Source organism: Festucalex cinctus, chromosome 18 (genome assembly GCF_051991245.1).
Source record: "Festucalex cinctus isolate MCC-2025b chromosome 18, RoL_Fcin_1.0, whole genome shotgun sequence".
NCBI lineage: Eukaryota > Metazoa > Chordata > Actinopteri > Syngnathiformes > Syngnathidae > Festucalex > Festucalex cinctus.
In genome coordinates, this window is record NC_135428.1 from 7,555,643 (window position 1) to 7,576,630 (window position 20,988).

Below are 20,988 nucleotides of genomic sequence, written 5' to 3' on the forward strand. Positions count from 1 at the left end.
ATTTAGCTCTACAAGTATCACAATAATGGCCAACATTAAAAACATTCTACAAATATGTGGGTAAAAAATAACCAAACCAATTATGAGTCAAAAAGGGACCAAACAACACTTGGGTCAATTTGACCCGACTTGTGAAACGAATAACCCACGAAGCAACTCAAGAATTTCAGTTATTTTGTACAAAACAACCCCCAAAAATTGTTATTTTCGACCCAATTCTTTTTAGAGTTAAGTCGAGTCAAAAATGTCTTAACACAGAAGAAACATCCACAGGTGTCGGCCATTTTGCCACTTGCTGTCAACTGATGACATTGCAGTGCTTAAGGGCTCAGGGAACAACCAATCACGGCTCACCTGTTTTCTGAGTTTGGTCATGTGACGTTCTCAAGCTGAGCCCTTAGGCACTGTGATACTATTTTCAGTTGAGAGCGTTTGGCGGTACGGTAGAAAATGGCCGCCCCTTTTTTTTTTTGCCCCTTCTTTATCTATCCTTCCCTCCTTCCTCTTTTTAGTTTTTCCTCTGGTCACTTGAGATCTCAATTTATTGGAAGTTTGAGGCTTCTGGGGTTGGCATAAGACTCTGGTTTTGTAACCACGCAGGAGGGGTTTTGTTGGTGCTGGATTTCACTTTGATGGATTGGATGTGCTGGCTTCTGTGGATCTCACTCTGCCTTATCGATCCTTCCCTCCTTCCTCTCTTTGGTTTTTCCTCTGGTCTCTTGAGATCTCGCTAGATTTGCTGGAGTTTGGAGGCTTCCGGGGTTGGCGTGGGACTTTGGTTTTGTGATCATGGGGAGGGCGGGAGGTGTTTGGTCGGTGCTGGGTTTCACTTTGATTTGTCTTTCTTTTCTCTTTATTTTTTTTCTGACCTTTTCTCTGGTCTCCTGGCCATTTGGGCTTCACGACTCTGGCAAGATTCTGAAGTACCAGGTTAAGGCGAAGGGTAATGGGATATTTATAAGGCTTTAGGTGAATTAATGAGTATAAATTTATACGTATTTGCACGCACACGCACGCACGCACGCGCACGCACGCACGCACGCACGCAAACGCACGCACGCAAACGCACACACGCAAACGCACGCACACACAAAAAAAAAAGAGCAATGATGATAAGACGTTGAATCGGTAAGACTACCGAATGAACAATTCTGAGCTCTTAAAAAAAAAAAAAAAAGAAATAAAAAAAAGAAAAGAAAAAAAAAAAAAAAAAAAAAAGTAAATGGCCGCCCCCTGAGATGGATAAAAAGGGGTGGATTTTACAACTTCATTTGTATTCCACAGGCACAATATTAATCAGAATTATGCGTTTAGACTAGCAGGAAGGCCGCATAGAACGTATTTGAGAGTAAAGTTTTCCCTTGATTTTCACTATTAACTATTATTATCCACGATGACATTAAGCACATTTGAACAAAATGAAAGCACTTCAATATTTGAGATACTAAAAAAAGTGTACTGAAACAATGATCCAATTAAAATGTATGCAGAACAGTTACATTCGTAAAAGGAAGAAGAAAATCTTAAATATTAAATGCTAATGTATTGTACATTGTAAATTCAACTACTGTACAGTCATTTTTTAATGTAAATTTCGATTATTTAATTCAGTGATTCTTTCATGTTCCACTAGAGTGAGCCACTAGTACTCATACCGCACTTTTAGAATCACTGGCAGACAGTACAAACATGCTAACGCTGATGCTAAATTGACTGATATTTTCATTAAAGCTGCTGTTGAGAATTGCATAACCACCCAAAAGGGCCGGCATTGTATTTCTCTGCCATGTTATTGTAAATGATAAAACAAGGGCAGCCTATTCCCATTCTTCCTATGCTGTCAATCCTTAACGTCCCACTTGTTAGCATGAAAGACTTTACAGAGTGTTTAGATAAAACCGGATACATCATTCATTTGTTTCATCAAGCGGAAAGCCAAATACTCCACCGCGGGAGGTCACTGCCGCCGAATCCGCTTCTGACACATCCTGTGTATGCGTGCCCTCCAAAATGCTTGCCTGTTTGTTTCATGGCCGCTTGTTTGTTTTCTCAGCACGGATTACCGCAGCACAGATAAGAGGAGGTGCAAATATTATGACAGCACCGCCTCTCTCTGCGTAAACACATGTGTAGCACCGTGTCCAGTGCGTAACAATTTTATCACATGCCACATACAATCCAGAAAGATCCATAAGAATTTGCATTTGCATGGGTTGTGGCTGTCCATGGTGCTGATGCCGGCGTGATACACAGGTGATTCCATCTAATCGCGTTTGCGAGCAGCATGACAGCTCGGAGACGAATGCGTTTGTTCAAAGTCCATTTATGCACTGACTAATGACTTTAAGGCAGACATTAAGTGTTATGATAATTCATAATGTGAGCCGCTCACATCTCCCTACACACTCTCAGGACTCTCACTGTCGCTCCAGCGAGCCACCAAAGACTCCCCCTCATCTCTTTTTTTTTTTTTTTTTGATTGTCAACAAGAATATCATAACTTCATGTCCTGAAAGATGACAGGCCTTGTATGTGTTCTCATCCGCCGCTTTAGGTTAATGAACGCTTCTTATCTCTCTTGGCCCGCTTTTCCAAGAGATTTCAAAGGTGTCGTCCGACTCCTCATCCGCTCTTTCTGCTTCAGCTCAATAATGCCATTAATCTGCTACTGCGAACGCAAACTCACGCCAGATAATGCAAACTATCTTTGAGGAGTTCGGTTCAAAAACAAATCAGTCAGTAAGATGGTGCTTGCGATGGCGCAATACTGAACGGTCAAATGCGACTCTTGATGATGAGAGCTTGCTCACAAAGTCTTCTTTGACCAGCGATCAGCTTGTTTGCTTGATTCAAAATAGAGGAAGAGATTTCAGCTATGTGCTTCAAAGGGCATGGCATGGAAAAATGAGATGAGGAGCTTCTTCCCCCCCCCCCCCCAAAAAAAAAGGGAGCATAGCACAGTGTTGTGTCCAGTTCCACACTGGCCCCTTTGTACTGAACCCAGCTTTGACATCAACTGGGTCAAATGAGGGAGGGAGGGAAAGCGGGCAGCAGCTGGACCTGACCGTCAATGTCACCCTTGTTAGACAACTTCATCAACGTCCCTGTCGTCACTGGCATTTCGATTTGTTTTGCTACCTTTTCCCGTGCACACCTCAAAGCTCGACTTGAACTGAACGTTCATTTTAATGCAGGAGAAATCTAACTAGCTTTTTCTTAATCCATCATTTAACTTAAAGAACAATTTGTATTTTTGGAATTAAATATTAGTATCTTTTTTATTATTATTATTATTTAGACTCAAAACATGATAAGTGCATTCCAATTATTATTGCATTTCACATGATTTTATTTACCGGTAATTCATACGGTAATAAGATTAGCCACAACATGAACAAATTTCTTTCTTATAATGCTGCAGATTGAATGACAAGGTATTACTTTTTAAATTATTATTATTATTATTATTATTATTATTATTATTGGGCGGCACGGTGAATTAGTGGTTAGCACGTCCGCCTCCCAGTACTGAGGACTCGGGTTCGAGTCCAGGCTCCGGCCTTCCTGGGTGGAGTTTGCATGTTCTCCCCGTGCCCGCGTGGGTCTTCTCCGGGTACTCCGGTCTCCTCCCACATGCATGGCATGTTAATTGGGCGCTCCGAATTGTCCCCAGGTGTGCTTGTGAGTGTGATTGGTTGTTCGTCTCTGTGTGCCCTGCGATTGGCTGGCAACCAGTCCAGGGTGTACCGCGCCTACTGCCCACAGCAGCTGGGATAGGCTCCAGCACCCCCCGGATGGATTATTATTATTATTATTATTATTATTATTATTATTATTATTGTTATTATTATTATTATCATTATGTAGGCTTGCACTGCAACATAATGAGAGCTGTACCTAATATTTTGACTCACATGTAGCTCCATATTATAATAGAAACATAAAATTAGCAAGTACCGATATCATCTTATTTCAAAGTATCGGTTCTCGCGACAGCGCCTGAGCTGCCTTCTTGCGGCCGTTTTGCAATCAAGAACTAGAAATAAAAAAAAATTATAAGAATAGAAAATTGACATTAATTTCTGAAAATTTTAAGAAAAAATTCTAGATTTTTGATATATCAGTCTTTCATTAAAATGATCTGTCATTGTTTTTTGGGGAAACTTTATGTAAATACTAGTGGTATTGGCACTTGTTATTAGTATCAGTGACTACTCAAGAGTTGAGTAGTTCTACTAGTGTCGGTCTGAAAAAAAAAAATGCCATCAAACATCCCTAATTATTAGATTATATAATTATTGTAATAGGAATTTTTATTTTAAAGAAATAACTCCACTGAAAAAAGTATAACAAAGCTGTCATTTGTTTGTGATTATTTTTTATTCCAATAGCTAAAAATATTAACTTGCTAATTTAAAGCAAAAATTTTAATTTCTATTGTTTTTTTATTATTACTTTACTGCAATTGAAATGCACAGTGGGGCATCAACCTGACATGTTTTATTTTAATCAAAGAAATATGTTCGATTGCATATGATTTGTGCATGTGTGTTCTCCTGTAAAAAGGCATTCATCATCAAAAATAAAAAAAAAATGCTTTACATGAAGTAAAAACTGAAATTATTTGATTTAAGCAATAAAGCCACTTGAAATTATTTGTCACATTGTACAGAAGGATTATTTACATTAGTCAAGTTATTAGATGTGATAGATTATTTCAATTTTTTTTTTAAAGTTCATCCATTTTTTTTTCCAGTGAAGAAGCAAAAACAGAAAAGTCAACAAAAAAAAAAAAGCATTGAAATGTGTGACCTGCCTGTCACCCAAGGCTCTATAAATAATGTCTGGCAGCTGAAATGGGACTTTGTGACTTTAAGATGTCACTTGGGGTGATGTGGTCCATCTATTGTTGATGAGACAAAAGCGCGAGTCAGATTCATATAGGAGTGGCGGGGAATAACTTCTCATATCCTCATATCAGAGTTGGGAAGCCGCGCAGCAGAAACTTCAATAACCTCCCAACTTCTTTCTGGACATGGGTGAGTGCACAGAATTTTTAATAACTCCTTTTCATCTATTATTAAAGCCATTTGGGAATGTGTAAATGTAATAATGTCGCTTTTAAAGTGTAATTTCTGACCTTGGACATCATGTTGCATTCATGCATTTGAAGATGAAGCAGTGTTTCTATTTTTACTTTTCCTACCTTACAGTCACCATTAGTGTATTACCTGTTAAGTAAAGAGTCGCAACTGTAGTTTTGCGCACTTTTTAGATCACTTTTTAGCACACCCCAACAATTAGCATTATAGTCTTAATTAGAAAATTACCATGAGACGTAGTTTTTTTTTCTCCACCTACAAACAGTAAGTGCACCAATTTGTGGACTGTTTTGAGACCTGTATCGATTAACTGGCATCAACGAAACACAGTGATAGGGATAGACCGATAATCGGCCGGGACGATTATCGGTGCCGATATTTGGCATTTTGAATCTGAAGGCCGATAAAGCTCACTGAGCAGGGAATACTTGCGAACGTAGCGAATTTGGGGTTTTCATCAGGATTTGTAAGATGTTCGCAGTCAGTTATTATTTGTCGTAAACACATTTGGAACACATTCACACCATTTTTCACCGCGAAAATCTTTTTGAAACGTTTTTACGAACCCTAACAAAAACCCCAAATGAGCTACATTCGCATGAATTTTTTACTCAGTGAGAAATTATATATAGTTTAAAAGAATTCCCTCCCCCATTTTACTGCAAATGAATATCGGCTTGAAATATCGGTTATCGGCCTACTTGACTACAAATAATCTGTATCGGTATCGGCCTTGAAAAAAACATATCGGTCTATCACTACCAGTGACGCCCTTTAAAGTGTCATAAACTGTTCCTCACCACTCTCCAGCTGAAGCGTGGGAGTCGCCAGGCATTATCATTACTGCATCCCCGGCAGTCTTCTTGCTGAAACTATTTATATTTACATGGCAGCCTAGTTGCTTGCCACTAAAAGTTGTTTGGTCAAACAAATCAAATGCTTCACCGTGTAATATTGATGTTCACAACTTCACACCCACTATCCTCATCTGACCTGACACAGAGCGCCGCGGTACCAGCGCGAGCCAGCCGCGTCGGGAGGGAGCGATGGCCTGATTGCGAAGTGGTGACCCGGTGACCCCCCTCGGCCACGTCTGCCGCAGCGTGTGTGATTCTGAGGTCTTTGTTTGCTTGACATCGCTGCCCTTTGTCTCATGAACAATGACAATGGCTACCTTATGTCGGACCACAATGAGACGTTCTCTCTCTCGGAGCCTGTGAAGTCAGCGTACCGCCACCGTCCCGCTATAGCCCGGCGACGCCTGTGACCGCCACAGAAGGAGGGCCGGACGCCGTCGGTACAAACGAGTTCGCGGATGAAATCAGCACAGGCAGCGTTATTTTGTAGTAGCTTGTAAGGCAGACTGAAGTTGGCATCTTGGGATCTTTCTTGTTGTGGAATACAGGATCAGAAGCAGCATGTTTCCGGTCAGGCAGCCTTGGCTTTGCAAAGCCTTAGGTGGTTTTCTCTATCCCGTTTCTGACGCTGCTTTTATTTATTAACACGAGTGTGGGTGTTTGCTACCTGCTTCAGCTGCTTACGTTGAGAAGAATGTACTCTATGTTTTTGAAATAAGCAGCGGTTTCTTTGGGTTTGATCGCCTGCTTGTTGGTTGCAGCTGTGTTTTTCTTTCTTTCCTGGTGTATGCTGATGAATTTGCGGGCTCGCTCTCCCGCAGGGTGAACGAATTCCCCATCCAGGTTTAGATGTGCTGTGTGGTTCTGTGCGCGGTATGTGCCGCCTGTGCACTGATTTATTATGCCCCCTCAGGTTGTTATGATTGCTGTATCCGGTGCTTGGGGGCAGTGCCCTACCCATCTCTGGTGGCCACCTTGCTGTGCTACGCAGGCATGGCGCTATTTTGTGGCTGCGGGCACGAAGCCTTAACCCAGACCGAAGTCCTGGTGGAGACTTACTTCGCCCGCAACGAGCAGGACTTTGAGGTCGTGGCTTCCTTGTGAGTCAGTTTTCCGCTCTTTAAGGGGAAGTCAATACAGAAACGTTCTTTACAATGATGTTGTATGCGCCCCCAACTAGTCTAAAGATGGCATTCTATAATATTGCGTTTGCGGAATATGAATTAAGCTGCAAAATCCATCTCAGTGGGCGGCCATTTTGCCACTTGCTCTCATCTGAAAATGGCATCACAGTGGCTCAGGGCTCAAGTAACGACCAAACACGGCTCAGTTTGCGAACGTCACATGAACAAACTCAGAAAACACACTGTAAATTTTACAAAGTAAATTTTACTCGAGGTCAGGGGTGGGCAAACTCGGTCCTCGAGGGCCGGAGTCCTGTAGGTTTTTGCACGTTTCCCTTCTCCAACACAGCTGATATATGATCAGCTCATCAGCAAGCGCTGCATAAACCTGATAATGATCCTGTTGATTGGAATCAGCAGCTTGTGTTGAAAGAAGGAAACCTCCAAAGCCTGCAGGACTCTGTCACTCGAGGCCCACTCCTGGTCTAGTTGGTCCAACTCTAAAAAGAGTCAAATTTACACTTGGAAGAGAGTAAATTTTTTTCCGCTAATGACAAAAAAAGCTAAAAATTCTAAGAAAATTTTAGGAGGACATTTTACCAGGTTTTTTATTTTATTTTATTTTTTTTAAGTTACACAAAGGTTGACGAACAAATTCACGACCTTTAGCCTGAGAGACTGCCACTCTACCACCTGAGCTGTGCCACTCCTACTGTTTGCTAATATCCAAAAGGATTTTTTTTTTTTTTTTTTTTATCTTGGAGTTACGAAGATTCCAGCTGATGAGCGATTAGCACAAAATGTAGCATGGCTCAAGGAGTAGATTGGCTGTCTGGCCCCTGAAGTGGGTTTGTTCCTCAACCCTTGAGTGACTTTATTATTATTTTTAAATAAACAAGTAAAATCTAGTCAAAATCTCCCCTTGCAAAATTTACTTAGAATTTCTGAGTGAAAAATCTTTGCTAGTTTTTTTCATAGGACTACAACTACTTTGAGTAAAATTAACTCAGAATATACTCTCGTTCAGTTGAAAATTTTACTCTGTTTGGAGTGGGACTAAATAGACTCTGTTAAGAGTAACCTGTGATTAGTTGTTACCTGAGCACCTGTGATGTCATTTTCCTGTGATGTCAATGGATGAAAAGTCATATTCCACAAATGCACTATTAATCAGAATGCTGAGTTTAGGCTACAGGGACACAACTTATTAATGTAAAGAAAATTTGGGGTTGACTTCCCCTGTCAATTTGTCTCAGTTTCCTGTCTGACTAATCTTTTCTCCGTCTTCGCAGTGTGGAATACTTCCAGTACGTCATCTACGGCCTGGCCTCATTTTTCTTCCTCTATGGTATCCTGCTACTGGCTGAAGGCTTCTACACGACAAGCGCAGTCAAGCAGACCTTCGGGGAATTTAGGAGCACCCATTGCGGCCGATGCCTCAGCCTGACGGTGAGCGCAAGGTCAAAAGGGAGGGAGAGTGGGGGGGGGCACTGATGTCATCAGGTCATTTTGTCGCTGCTGAATGCTTTGTTTTTACCACTCAAAAAAAAAAATGACTTATGGTTAATAGCGGACTTGGTGATGCCACATTCATCACACAGCAACTTGCTGCATTCCCATGACCCTCTGTTCCGCTTTTTTTTTTTTTTTTTTTATTTCAACAGTTTATCATCGTGACGTATATCTTGGCCTTCATCTGGCTGGTGGTGTTTGCCTTCACCGCTATTCCGGTCTACTTCTTGTTCAACATGGAGCAGACCTGCCACGACATCAACATCCTGGCGGAAACAACCCCCAGCATAAATCAGCACGGGTGGATTTGCATGGACGCCAGGCAATATGGTGCGATGCGCCTATAATGACTGACCGCATGCGGACCTGATGAGAATATGAATGTGATTTTGTCAGGCAATGAATTAATCATCGGGGATTACGTAAATGCAAAACTAGTTGCTCATGAAATTCCTCAAGATGACTTCAACTTCATTTCTTTGCTGCAAGTGAATGAACCAAAGATGTCAAATGTTTCCGAAGGCGTTTGCCATCAGTATTGGTAAGGGATACATCACTTATGTCACGTCTCTTATTCAAGGGCTGCTTCCTTGGAATGCAATGCCGGGCAAGAGTTGCGGAATGACCTTGGCATCTATTTGCAAAACGAGCGAAGTGAGTAGATCATTTCCATATTCTATTTTACGCACCCGTTCACCACAACTTTCTCACTATAAATTATGTTGGATGCCGTCTTACTGATACAATGCAACAACTGTCAAAAATGGGATTAGTGTAGAAGTGAGAATAATTATAAGACACACAAGGAGTCAGAAACTTTGAGTATATGAATAGACTAACTTTATTTGTTTTTCTTTCAGTTTCACCTCACCTATGACCTGTATATTGCTGCATTTGCTGGTGCTGGAATCACCCTCTTAGCATTGGTGAGTATTGGCTTTAATATTTTGTCACTCCGAAGTATAAGTCGCACTAGGCCAAAAATGCATATTTAGGTACAAAACAACATATAATAAGTCACACTTTTTGCGGGTAACTTATTTTACAAACTACTTGACCAAAAACAGACATTCATGTCATCTTGGAAGGAAAATTATCACATTAATAAAAGAATAGAGGACATGCTGAATAGGTGTAAGATATGCCAACACAGTGAAGGTTCACGACTTGCAGCTTGTAGTCTGCAGAATATGATTTTCGTTTCCTGATTACATTTTTAATTGGTAAGGAATAGAAGCTCTTGGTGCCTAAGTCTAGAGTACCCTCTTGTGGGTGTCTGTGAAATTATATTAGTACAAAATATTGTTTTGTTTCATGTATAAGTTGCTCCGGAGTATAAATCGCAGGAACGGCCAATCTATGAAAAATAGTGCGACTTATAGTCCAGAAAATATGGTACACAATAAATATACTGTACAGTCAAGAAGACCAAAATTATTAGAATGTGTCTGTATTTGTTTATTTGTTTTACCTGGACATGATGTTCATGAAAATGATTAAATGTCTAACATTGTTTTAAACCATTGCAGGGGTTATATAGAAAAATCTAGAGCAGTGGTTATCACAGTGTAGTATGAATACTACTACTGATATGTGAGCTCCCTCTAGTGGTATGAAAAAGAATGACTGCTTATGTCAATTCTGTTATATTTAGCTTTTAAGTTAAATGTATTTGCATTTACTCATTAAGAAGATTTTTTAAATCATTTATTTATGTGCTGTTTTATTATTATTTATTTTATTTGTGCAATACATTTTAATTGAATATGTATTTATTTATTATATTGATGTATTGATACCGATTAGTGTTGTTACGATACCGTTTTTTGGCTCCCGATACCGATACCGATACCCAGCTTTGCAGTATCGGCCGATACCGATACCATACCGATACCTGAGTTTTTTTTTCCTCAACATGAAAAAGCTGTCCTGCCATTGGTTCAGAGCATTCAAGGGCCAATAGGATCTCTTAGATCGGCATGCAGTGAGAATGTCACATACCAGTGAATGTCGTGCACGAGCAAGACACAAAATGCATCCAAAATCCTATATTAGCGTTGGAATTAATGGTATCGGCATGTTACTTGTGAGTAGTCACCGATACCGATACTACTGTTTTAATGCTGTATCGGCACCTCTGCCGATACCAGTATCGGTATCGGAACAACACTAATACCGATACCAAGTACCGATACTACTAGTACTTTTGATATATGAAATCAATCTCCCCCCCCCAAAAAAAATAAAAAATAGTCTTAAAGAAAGAATTATATATCCCAATACAGCATTTTCCCTTAAAATTTCATTAAATTAATAGTAACTTTCTAATCTTCGAATTTCTAATTCTTGATTGAAAAATGGCCATAAGAGGGCGGCCAATACTGGCTGGTATCGCTCGTCATCGCGAGTACTGATACCTTGAAATAAAGAGTAATATCAGCCTGATACCGATATCAGATATCAGTACTCGCAATTATTAAATAATATAAATAATGATGATACGTTTTCGACTTGGTACCACTAATAGAGCAATGTAACCAACTAAATGTCCTATTCGGGTCATGAATGTCTTGACTTAAGCTTTTGAATATTTTGGGGATCCTTCATTTATTTCATTCCATCAAAAATAAACAACGAAAATTATGTTCTGCTTTGTTTTTGCTCTTATCTCTTTCCGCAACATTGTGTCCTACTTGCAAAGGCAAAATTATTAACATAGTTCTCTGGTGTCGGATCTGCCGAATCACAATGTTCTAACTGCAGGCTGTTTTTTTTTTTTTTTTTTTTTTTTTTTCTGCTCTTCTCCTCTTCATCAATACATTCTTGCTTTGCAGATTTTGTTTTTGGTTGCAACCACCTATAACTACGCAGTCTTGCGGTTCCTGGGCAGGAAAGGAGTACGCTAAGTGTTCCAGCCCCACCTCAGTTGCCGGCGTCCTTTGGTTGTGAGATGGACAGTCACACATGCACTAGATGTCATTTATCATCCTGGAAACAGCCAATCCGGTTCACCTGCAAATCTCCTAAACGCATCCAGTAACCGTCCTCACCACTGTGTCTTGTGTGTGAACGACTTATGAAGAGATGAAGACTCCCGCCCTCTCGGATGATTCTCTTCTAGTTTGTTCATTTCGCTTTTGGGTGACGTTTCGTGCCAGTGCTGATGTGATGTGCGGCATTTCTGGAATAACAAACAGCTTTTGCAAAGAGTAACTTGCCTTTTTACCCCTTTCAGTGCTTACTGATGAGTATATGAAAATGAGTTGGCTGCTGTCTTGGCGGTGGCGTGTATATTGATTGTGTGCTTTGAAAGTGAATCCAAAGTTGTCTGGAGCGTTGTGTTGTGCTCACTGTCACTTGCATCATTGCTTTGTTTAAACACCACTGTGTGGGGGCAAAACAAAGCCATGTATGTATTCAATACTGGAGGTGATGCATACGCTAACTCAAAATTGAGCTTTGTCACGTGTGGCCCATTTGTAACTGAATTCTAGAGACGTTAACTTCGGCGAGTTTACTGTAACTACAAATTGCATGTTTTCAATAAAACTGTGTTTAATCAACATGGTTGTATTATTTGTATAGCTTAGTATGTAGGATTTGTATTTATGCTAATGATATAGTATTATAGCAATTGCCAACATTCGACCTGATACCTCAGTAAATGAAAAAAAATGAACACTTTATTTATTGAACATTGCTTCTGTAAAATGCAGCATAGTTCAATGAGGTTTTTATTGGCTGTATAGATATTGTATACAATGTTGACAGGGCACAAAGACTCATGAGACTTCCATGATATTAAAAAGTCAACATTGTCATGAAGTGCACAACTGAGCTGCAGATAATGACACGATACAATATTGATGTTTTGTCTTGCTGCCACTTTACTACTTCATTTTCAGTTGCACGTGATAAAAATCTTCAGTTTGATGATCATTATAAAAAAAAAATGTGTTCACATATATTAGAAAATTAGACAAAAATTGCATCACTTCACCACAGTTTAATCATGTGCAATCGTGTGTTTGAATTAAGTAAACCCAAAGGATTATTTATTAATTTATTAATTTATTTATTTAATTAATTATTTACTGACATTCTTATTTCAGTGAAAGGGATAGAACATATGTGTCATCGAATGTTGCACAAACATAACACAAAATGGGAAAACATCCAACCCTTTTTAACTCATTCAAACCCAACAACATGTAAATACGTTTTTTTTAATACTTTGTACTTTATTCCAAAAACGTATTTACACGTTTTGTTGTTGTTGTTGTTTTAATACAAGCACATACAGAAGGGAAGAAGAGGTGGCTTAAAGCAATGGCAGTAGTACAAAAACGAGCAGCAGGTGTCAGCAGAGTATAAGAGATGAGCCAGGATCATGCGGCAACTTAAATGTGTTCTAATGATAATTGCTGCAAAATGGAAACATATACAAATACTTCTTTTTTTTCCTGATGAAAGAAGAGATGCTAATCTTTCTTTTGGTAAGGTCCATGTTTTTATAGCGACCGAACACAATATTCTGTGGGCCTTGCAAGTTCAGTCAAAATCCAATAAAACAGCCGCGACCAAAGGAGTTGCTTCACTGAAAATGGCTGGGAGTGAATGGCTGATTGAGGTCAAACCCATTCACAAGGTTATAGGTGAATTAAGTTTTGCATTAACTTATCATGTATGTTTTTGGATATGGGAGGAAGCTGAAGCACCCACCCAAAGAGAACAAGCTTGTATATACTATATGCATGTATCCAAACTGGTGAGTAGAAGACAAAATAGACCTGGGACAGTCAAGGTGGCACCACACAGGAGGGTTGATGACTCAAATCTTGACATTTCCATCAATTATTCAGTTGCAGTAGTGAAAGCATGTTAAAAATATCAGTACCAATTACAATGTGGTGGCTGAAAGAGAGCTTGGCTGTGATTCACTCTTGGTTACATCTGCAAAGGATGTTATGTTTTCATCACATTTGCTTGCATGCAAACAAAAATATGCAACCAATGTGTTATCAGAATAGATTTTAGCCTATTTGTCTCTTTAAAATGAGGGATTACAAATTTGGTTTCACCTATATTTGCATGTTAAGTAAATTTAATTACTTCATAAAATAATAATAATTAAAAAAAAAGACATTTTATATTTGCTGTGAGCTGTATATACAATATTTACATGTACTGCAATATTACTGGTCACTTAAATTGACATTTCCGCACATTTGTATCATCAAGCTGCTGGGACTGGTGTGTTATCTTCTGCTTCGTAAGATTAACCTCTCAAGACCATCATCATCATCGTCACTGGGATCATCATCATTGTATTCTACGTCATGCTGCTCAGTTGGTGCATTGACATCATCCATCTCTGAAGTTGTGTGGGCAACCGGTTGCTCTCCCACTGAGCAGTTTTCCCATTGTGTTCTAAATATGATTGCCGATTAAACGTATCAGCAATTTCTTTGTTGTTTCCGGAAGGAAAGACAGAAACTGGTTGCTCAGCTGCCTTCAGAAGAGATGGAGCCTCTGGGTGTTCCTTTGTCTCTCCATCCTGAATGACTTGAGATGGGGCGACTGCAAAGGCATCTGACGCATCCTCACAGCGTTTAATAATAGACTGGTCAACACATTTGTCCTTATTTTCTGGTTCATCTGGTTCTACTTCTTTTTATTTGTCACAAAATGTTTTTCTGTGGGAGGCCTGTCAAAAGATGCATTGTTTACTCATGAATATGCAATAAAAAGACTCTTGAAGTCAGCATCTTAAAGTCATCTCACGAGGCTATGCTCTCAAATTCTAACTTTACTGCTTTTATTACTGGCCAAGTACATTTTGAGTAATAGTTGCCACAAAACTTGTCATATTACTTGTACATGGGAAAAAAATAATAATAATTTTGTCTGCCACATTTGCAGTATAACCTGTAAATAAGTTGATACAAGATTATGGTGGTTGACGTTGGTTATTTCTAAATCCAATTATTTGTTGATCTCGCTTTACTTCCAGGCTAACATGTATTGTCATTATTTATTCAAATGCTTTTGTTTAATGATGTACATAATTTAGTTTGTATTGCATGTGGGTGTTGGCCTATTCATCTCTTGAGAATGGTCTTTAAATCATAAATTTTGGAATGACTAAACCAATTGAACCTTTGTGAGGATTAAGCGGTTAAGGAAATGGATGGATGGGTGGATGGATGGATGGATGGATGGATGGATGGATGGATGGATGGATGGATGGATAGATGGATGGATAGATAAACCAATTTTTTTTTTTTTTTTTTTTTTTTTTTTTTTTTTTTTTAGTTAATTAGAATTCACTGTGGTGTCACAGCTAATAAGGTTCTGAAAGAAAACAGTTTTGAGCTCATTCAGTGCTAGTGTTTGTACTTTACTGTGCATTTGACAATTTTTTTATGTTCAGGCGAGCGATTTGACCGCCGGAAGTTTCTGACTTTTATTTTGAAACGCCCTTCTTGATCCATTTCCAGGTTACGAGAAATGTGACTGGAAAACAGGAAATTCTGGATTCATTTCTACGCTTATTGTTTGTTAGTTTTTTCCCCCCGTCGGCAATGAAGTTTAAAACGGCTTAAGTAGCTACAATAATTTACGTGTTTTTGTTTTTATTTTTCTTGATTATACACTACGAACTCACTGTCTTTTTTTTCCTCTTACAATGTTACATGGCGTTATAAAAATCAAGTGGGGGCTGATGTACAATAATTTTCTCCATACCTACTGACTGCGAAGAATCAGTAAGTCATTCGATACTATTTGCTCGTTTTGCAATTTTGCAAAGTGCTCAGTTTCAAAATATATATGTATAGTGAGAGAGATCTTTATTGAGCAGAGACAAATGCATTCTACATTTGTACAAAAACAGATGCCATGCATTCAGGTTTCGATCCAAAACTTATTTGCCATTTCTGTTTCTAATTTGATGTCACAGAGTGTAGTAAAAACAACATTAAATAATGCTCAGATCTAAAATAAAGAACAAAAGATAAACAGATTATGTGAACATATATGTTTACACTTGCACAATATTGTGTTAAAATTCATGTCCTCTGATCTATTTTTGTCCCACTACTGTTGTTTGCTTTTCTTCTGTTATTGCTTACTGCACCTGGAGTTCTAATTTCAGTGTTGAGGTTATTTAAGTATTGGGAAAGTTAAAATTATTATTTGGTGATTATAAGGCAGGAGTGCCATCTAGTGGGTTTCTGATCTAGTACTTGTATGACCTGCTTTGATTGTGACCCTTTACGCCGGGTATGAGTGTTATTTGGTTAACAAATGTTTACACAGTATGATAAATAGGAAAATATGGCATGCATGAACTGTTGTGCTGTCTTAACTGGTGTGTGTATTGTTCAATAATGCACAGTTTCAATTAATTTTGACATTTTTGCATGACATCTTTACGTGATGATCAAAGTTCAAGTCTAAATAACACTTAAAAACTTACATTTGTGTACATCTTCTAATTTCATCTCATAATACATAGTACAATGTGGATTGTGACAAATACCCTGCCTTTCTCTGATTTGTGATTAAAAAAAATAATAATAATAATGAGATCCTAACTTTAAACATCCAAAATACATTTAGCTCTTTGTGTTCACCTGTGTATTCTGCTCCACCTTAGAACCATGCCTTCAAGAAACCATCTTGACAAAATTGGACGGAAGAAGAAAAAGAAATGGACAGAGGAAGCTATGCAACATGCCCTGATCGAGGTCAAGTCGGGGAGGTGCACTGTGCGAAAGGCAGCCAAGGAGTTTGGAGTCCCCAAGTCCTCGCTGGGAGATCGGGTCAGCGGACGGGTGACACCAGGGAGTCGCAGCGGGCCCGCTCAGCTGATACCATCTTCTGACGAGGAACTGTTGGTGGAGTTCTCCTTATACATGTCCAAGCACGGTTTCCCACTCACGAAGCAGCAGCTGGTGTCATTTGCGTCTTCTATTTACAAGCGTCAACACAGAAGGGTGGCCTTTTCCAAACTGGGTCAGACCTGGTGGCTCAATTTTAGGAAGCGTCAAGAAAAGAATATTACGATTCAACCAGCAGACAACGTTGTCCGAGGTCGGACGGTTCACGTCAGGAAGGAAGCATTGGATCATTTTTTCCACCTCCTGAGCTCTGTGGTCCAAGCTCACGCATTGGGGGACAAGCCTCACCACATCTGGAATTGCAACGAGATGGGTTTTCAGCTGGCTCGGAAGAGGGGGGTTCTCCCCAAAGCTGCCAGTCTGGTTTGCAAGTCAACACCAGGTTCCAAGGACTACATCTCCGTCCTGGCTTGCTTGAACGCAGCCGGGACGGACATTCCCCCGTTTATCGTTTACTCCAAAGCCTACCCTGGAGGAGTCTGTTACAAAACACAAGGGCCGTCAGATGCCCTCTATGGCTGGTCGGATTCGGGATTTGTCACTTCTGAACTTTTCAAGAAGTGGTTTCTCAGGCACTTCCTGGCGCATGCGCCCAAAGAGCGGCCGCTGCTGCTCATTTTCGACGGCCACAAGTCGCCCGTGAACCTGGAAGTGGTGGAGGTCGCCCGTAAGGACGGCATCGTCCTCGTGTGCCTGCCGCCTCACTGCGCTCACGTCCTGCAGCCGCTGGACGCGGGCCTATTTCCGCTCATCAAGCAGCGGTTCGCCGCGCTCTTAAATGAGATGCACGCCACTGATGCGACTCTCTTTGCTGTCAGCAAGAAAGACTTCTCGGGCGTGTTCAGAGGGGCGTATCAAGTGGCTAAAGAGGACGAGGGTATCAGGATAGTTCAGGAAAGTTTTAGGAAATGCGGGATGCATCCCGTGAGCCACTTTCCGTTTAATGAAGCCCGTTTGATGTCATTGCATAACGTGGAACGTGAAGCTGAGGGCAGCTTGTCTGCATCAGCACAGCATGTTGTTGAAGGCGTCACTGCTCCTGGACTTTGATCCGATTCAGCTGTGATTTATAAACAAAAAAATGAACACCAGATGATTAGCAACAAACGGGAGCCGCTATTTGCACTGATTACATGCATCCCAGATGGCTATTTGTCCCGGAACCTATTATGTAATGTACTGTATATATTTACTGACACTGCCTCATATTAGCATTTTTTGGAAAAAACACAGAGCTTCGTAATTGTCTCTCAGTTGATCCGTTGTTGTTATTATTACACTGACATTGTTGAGCCTATTTGTTGTTCAGCTTCCTCAGATATTAGATCGAATTTTCACACTGACAAAATAAAGACAGATTAAATTATCAGTTTAAAATTGATATGTCACACTCATTTCTGAGTAGTAGCAAGAATATAAGAGGTGGATCTGACTCAGCTTGTTGCTTGTTGCTGGTTAATTTAATTGATTTTATGTTGACTCTTAAGATATAAATGCATTACTATAAATACCTTGCGTATCCTCTGCCTGTTTGGATTTAAACAAAATGTTTTATTTTATTTTATTTGTGAGTGAATTGTTTGCATGCCTTAACAGAGTTACTGTTTCACTCAAATCCAAAACACCGCATCTTGCTTCTCTTCATTTTGAGCCCCTGTTAACATTTTAAATTAATCCACCCTTAGTTTTTTAATCTAGTTTGATGGATCTCTCCGGAGATGTTCTGGCGCCAATTACGCCGGTCGAATTCATCATGCTGTGGAGATTAAAAGCAATCAGGACTTTGTAATGAACTGTCACCCTGCTTGCACAGTCAATAACTAGTGCTTTGTCAACTTGTCACCTGGTAAGGTGAGAGTGGGCTGAGCAGTGTGATGTTGCATCGACTTTGAGCTTCAAGGTATGCAGAAGTACCGAACAGCGAGTCGGGACTTAACTGCCTCGCACACCAGCTTGGACTTCTTCCCTGGCAGAGATGTAGGTCCATAATACTGTAAGTGATCTATGGTTTTCAATACAATGCAGGAAGGGGCCATAAATAAGGGAAAGAAAACATGTTGGAAGTCTATATAGGAAATGAACAAAAACAATTTATTTCATTCCCAGAAATGTGAATTGGCATGCTGGCATTCTGTTGTAATGGATGTGTGTTAGTTTTACACATTTTTTGTTTTTTTGCTTTATCGCATGAAATGGTTTCTTAATGTAAATGTTATTAAAATAAATAATTTTATATTTATATTACAATACCTTCAGCTACAAATATATTATTACAGAATAAATAGGAATTTAAAAGTTGAGAACGATTGGTGATAATTCCCATATGTTCCGAGTGTCAGTGAACGCGTCGTTCTACTCGACCCCCCCCCCCCCCCCCCCCCCCCCCTTCTTCAGGAAGTGACGCGTTAATTACGGAAGTTCTTTTTTTTTTTCTTCTTCAGCGCAGGCGGATTGTTGTAAGTGATATTGCTGCTTATTTGTATTTCTAGTCACCAGCGTTTTGAAACCAGGGTTGATTGTTATCCTTGAATATTTTTATGGTGGTTGTTGAATGTCTGACTTTATTTCCTGTGAAATAGCGTTTTACAACTTTGTGTGTGTAGCTCTTAGCATTACTAGCTAGCGAACGTCGCATGCCTCCCAGTAATTATGGGATTGAATAAACATTACAGTAAATGCTTTCTGGCATGATAATATTTGTTTTGATGATTTAACGTGGACTCATAGCTCTTAACGATTTCACTCTTACGGTTCGGTAGTTTCATTGTTCTGTTTTCATTCGTCCCCGTGTTAAGTTGAGCCGTCCACGATGACCACAGCTGCAAGACCAACATTTGAACCGGCCAGAGGAGGGCGTGGAAAGGGGGAAGGTGATTTGAGTGCACTGTCAAAGCAATATTCAAGTCGAGATCTTCCAGGTCACACAAAGATCAAGTACAGGTCAGTATCAGTATGCTATTTTTTTTTATATGATCATCTACAAGTGCTTACATCTGTTCCAATCTTCTGATGTGTTTTGACTGATAGGCAGCCCACCCAGGATGCCCCTGAAGAAGTGCGTGCCCGTGACTTCCGCAGGGAGCTGGAGGAGAGGGAGCGTGTAGCTGTGCGTGAGAAGACCAGAGAGAGGGGACCAAGAGGTTAGTCTTTTCACCCCTTGGACTCTGGCATCATAAGCCGGCTTGCTGTTTTGTATGTAAGGCAGTTTCCCAACCTTAATTGAACCAAGGAAAATATTTTACATTTGGAAAAGTTTCACAGCACACCAAATAATCAGTCATTCTTGATTCTGCAGAGCACACCACATCCTCTTCTTCATCCTCCTCTTCATCCTCAAAGAGACCCAGACTGGATCAAATTCCAGCAGCCAATCTTGATGCAGATGATCCCCTTACTGAGGTATGCACTGCACTCATACCACAAGACTGACAGCATGCTCAAAAGGTTGCCTCACTCATGGTTTTGTGAATAGGATGATGATGACAACTCTGAGGATGATAGCGATGACGATGACATTGCAGCTCTTCACGCAGAACTGGAGAAGATTAAGAAAGAGCGAGCTGAAGAGCAAGAACGAAGGGTGAACTATGCAATTAATATTTGAATATGCTTGTTTTTTTTGTTTTTTTGTTTTTTTTTGCTTATTTTTATATCTGTCACATTATTTGCAATATGTTTCTGCTTTCCATCTTAGGACCGGGAGCAAAAAGCAGAGGAAGAGAGGATCCGAATGGAGAATATATTGAGTGGCAATCCATTGATTAATTTGGCAGGACAGCAGCAGCAACAGCAGCAGCAGCAACAGCAACAAATGGCTCAGAATCAGAGCACATTCAAGGTCAAGAGAAGGTAATGTTGTGCATGTCTACAATTTTTTTCTACACTGTTTACCTTGAATAATTGATATCATTTCTATCCAGGTGGGATGACGATGTGGTGTTCAAGAACTGCGCTAAAGGACTGGACAAAGCACGCAAGGAGAAACGCTTTATCAATGATACTCTGCGTTCTGAATTTCACAAGAAATTTATGGAAAAATATGTTAAGTAAAAACTGATGTGTATTCATGTGATGTTTCATGTGCGTTTTTTTTTGTTTTTTTTTTTTTGTCTAGTTGCACTCTGTTGCCAGAATGATCTGAATTGCAATCAGATACATCCTTTCATTTGTTTAAACAACTTTAATCTTGTATATAATTGTGACCGGTCTACGTTAAATAAAGATGATAAAACAATCAGTGAAACTGTTTGAACATTTTTCTTAAAATATATTTGCTTCTGCAAATTTCAAACAATGCAACTCCAATGAACATTCAACTACTATTATTTCTGTCAAAAGGGCAACATTGAGGGAACTGAAGAACAACCAAAAAACATTTAAGCGCTCCAAAATGCATTGAGTAAAAGGTATTATGGGCTGAGGAGAACAAGGTTGGGGTGTTTTGCCTAATACCAAAAGAGATGGATGTTGGGTGCAAATACAACAATAA

The 20,988-nt window shown here is 39.8% G+C and overlaps 3 protein-coding genes across 4 annotated transcripts; all 3 read left to right on the forward strand.

Annotated features, from left to right (window-relative positions):
• Positions 1 to 4,873: 4,873 nt before the first annotated feature.
• plp1b (proteolipid protein 1b) lies at positions 4,874 to 12,158 on the forward strand. 2 transcript variants are annotated; one of them, XM_077505436.1, is made up of 7 exons: positions 4,874 to 5,039; positions 6,873 to 7,059; positions 8,376 to 8,532; positions 8,748 to 8,925; positions 9,176 to 9,249; positions 9,456 to 9,521; positions 11,430 to 12,158. In XM_077505436.1, the coding sequence occupies exons 1-7, from the start codon at positions 5,036 to 5,038 to the stop codon at positions 11,499 to 11,501; spliced, it is 738 nt and encodes a 245-aa protein (XP_077361562.1). In that variant the 5' UTR covers positions 4,874 to 5,035; the 3' UTR covers positions 11,502 to 12,158. The 2 variants fall into 2 exon arrangements, with proteins under 2 accessions (XP_077361562.1, XP_077361561.1); XM_077505435.1 differs by lacking the exon at positions 4,874 to 5,039 and adding an exon at positions 6,270 to 6,560.
• Positions 12,159 to 15,085: 2,927 nt separating this feature from the next.
• On the forward strand, positions 15,086 to 18,182 carry LOC144006275 (uncharacterized). Its single transcript, XM_077505041.1, has 2 exons — positions 15,086 to 15,362; positions 16,256 to 18,182. The coding sequence occupies exon 2, from the start codon at positions 16,260 to 16,262 to the stop codon at positions 17,547 to 17,549; it is 1,290 nt and encodes a 429-aa protein (XP_077361167.1). The 5' UTR covers positions 15,086 to 15,362; positions 16,256 to 16,259; the 3' UTR covers positions 17,550 to 18,182.
• A 696-nt stretch (positions 18,183 to 18,878) lies between these two features.
• Positions 18,879 to 20,736, forward strand: cwc15 (CWC15 spliceosome associated protein). The gene is made up of 7 exons (XM_077504981.1): positions 18,879 to 18,955; positions 19,295 to 19,439; positions 19,527 to 19,639; positions 19,795 to 19,898; positions 19,972 to 20,079; positions 20,194 to 20,348; positions 20,420 to 20,736. The coding sequence occupies exons 2-7, from the start codon at positions 19,309 to 19,311 to the stop codon at positions 20,547 to 20,549; spliced, it is 741 nt and encodes a 246-aa protein (XP_077361107.1). The 5' UTR covers positions 18,879 to 18,955; positions 19,295 to 19,308; the 3' UTR covers positions 20,550 to 20,736.
• The last annotated feature ends 252 nt before the right edge of the window (positions 20,737 to 20,988 follow it).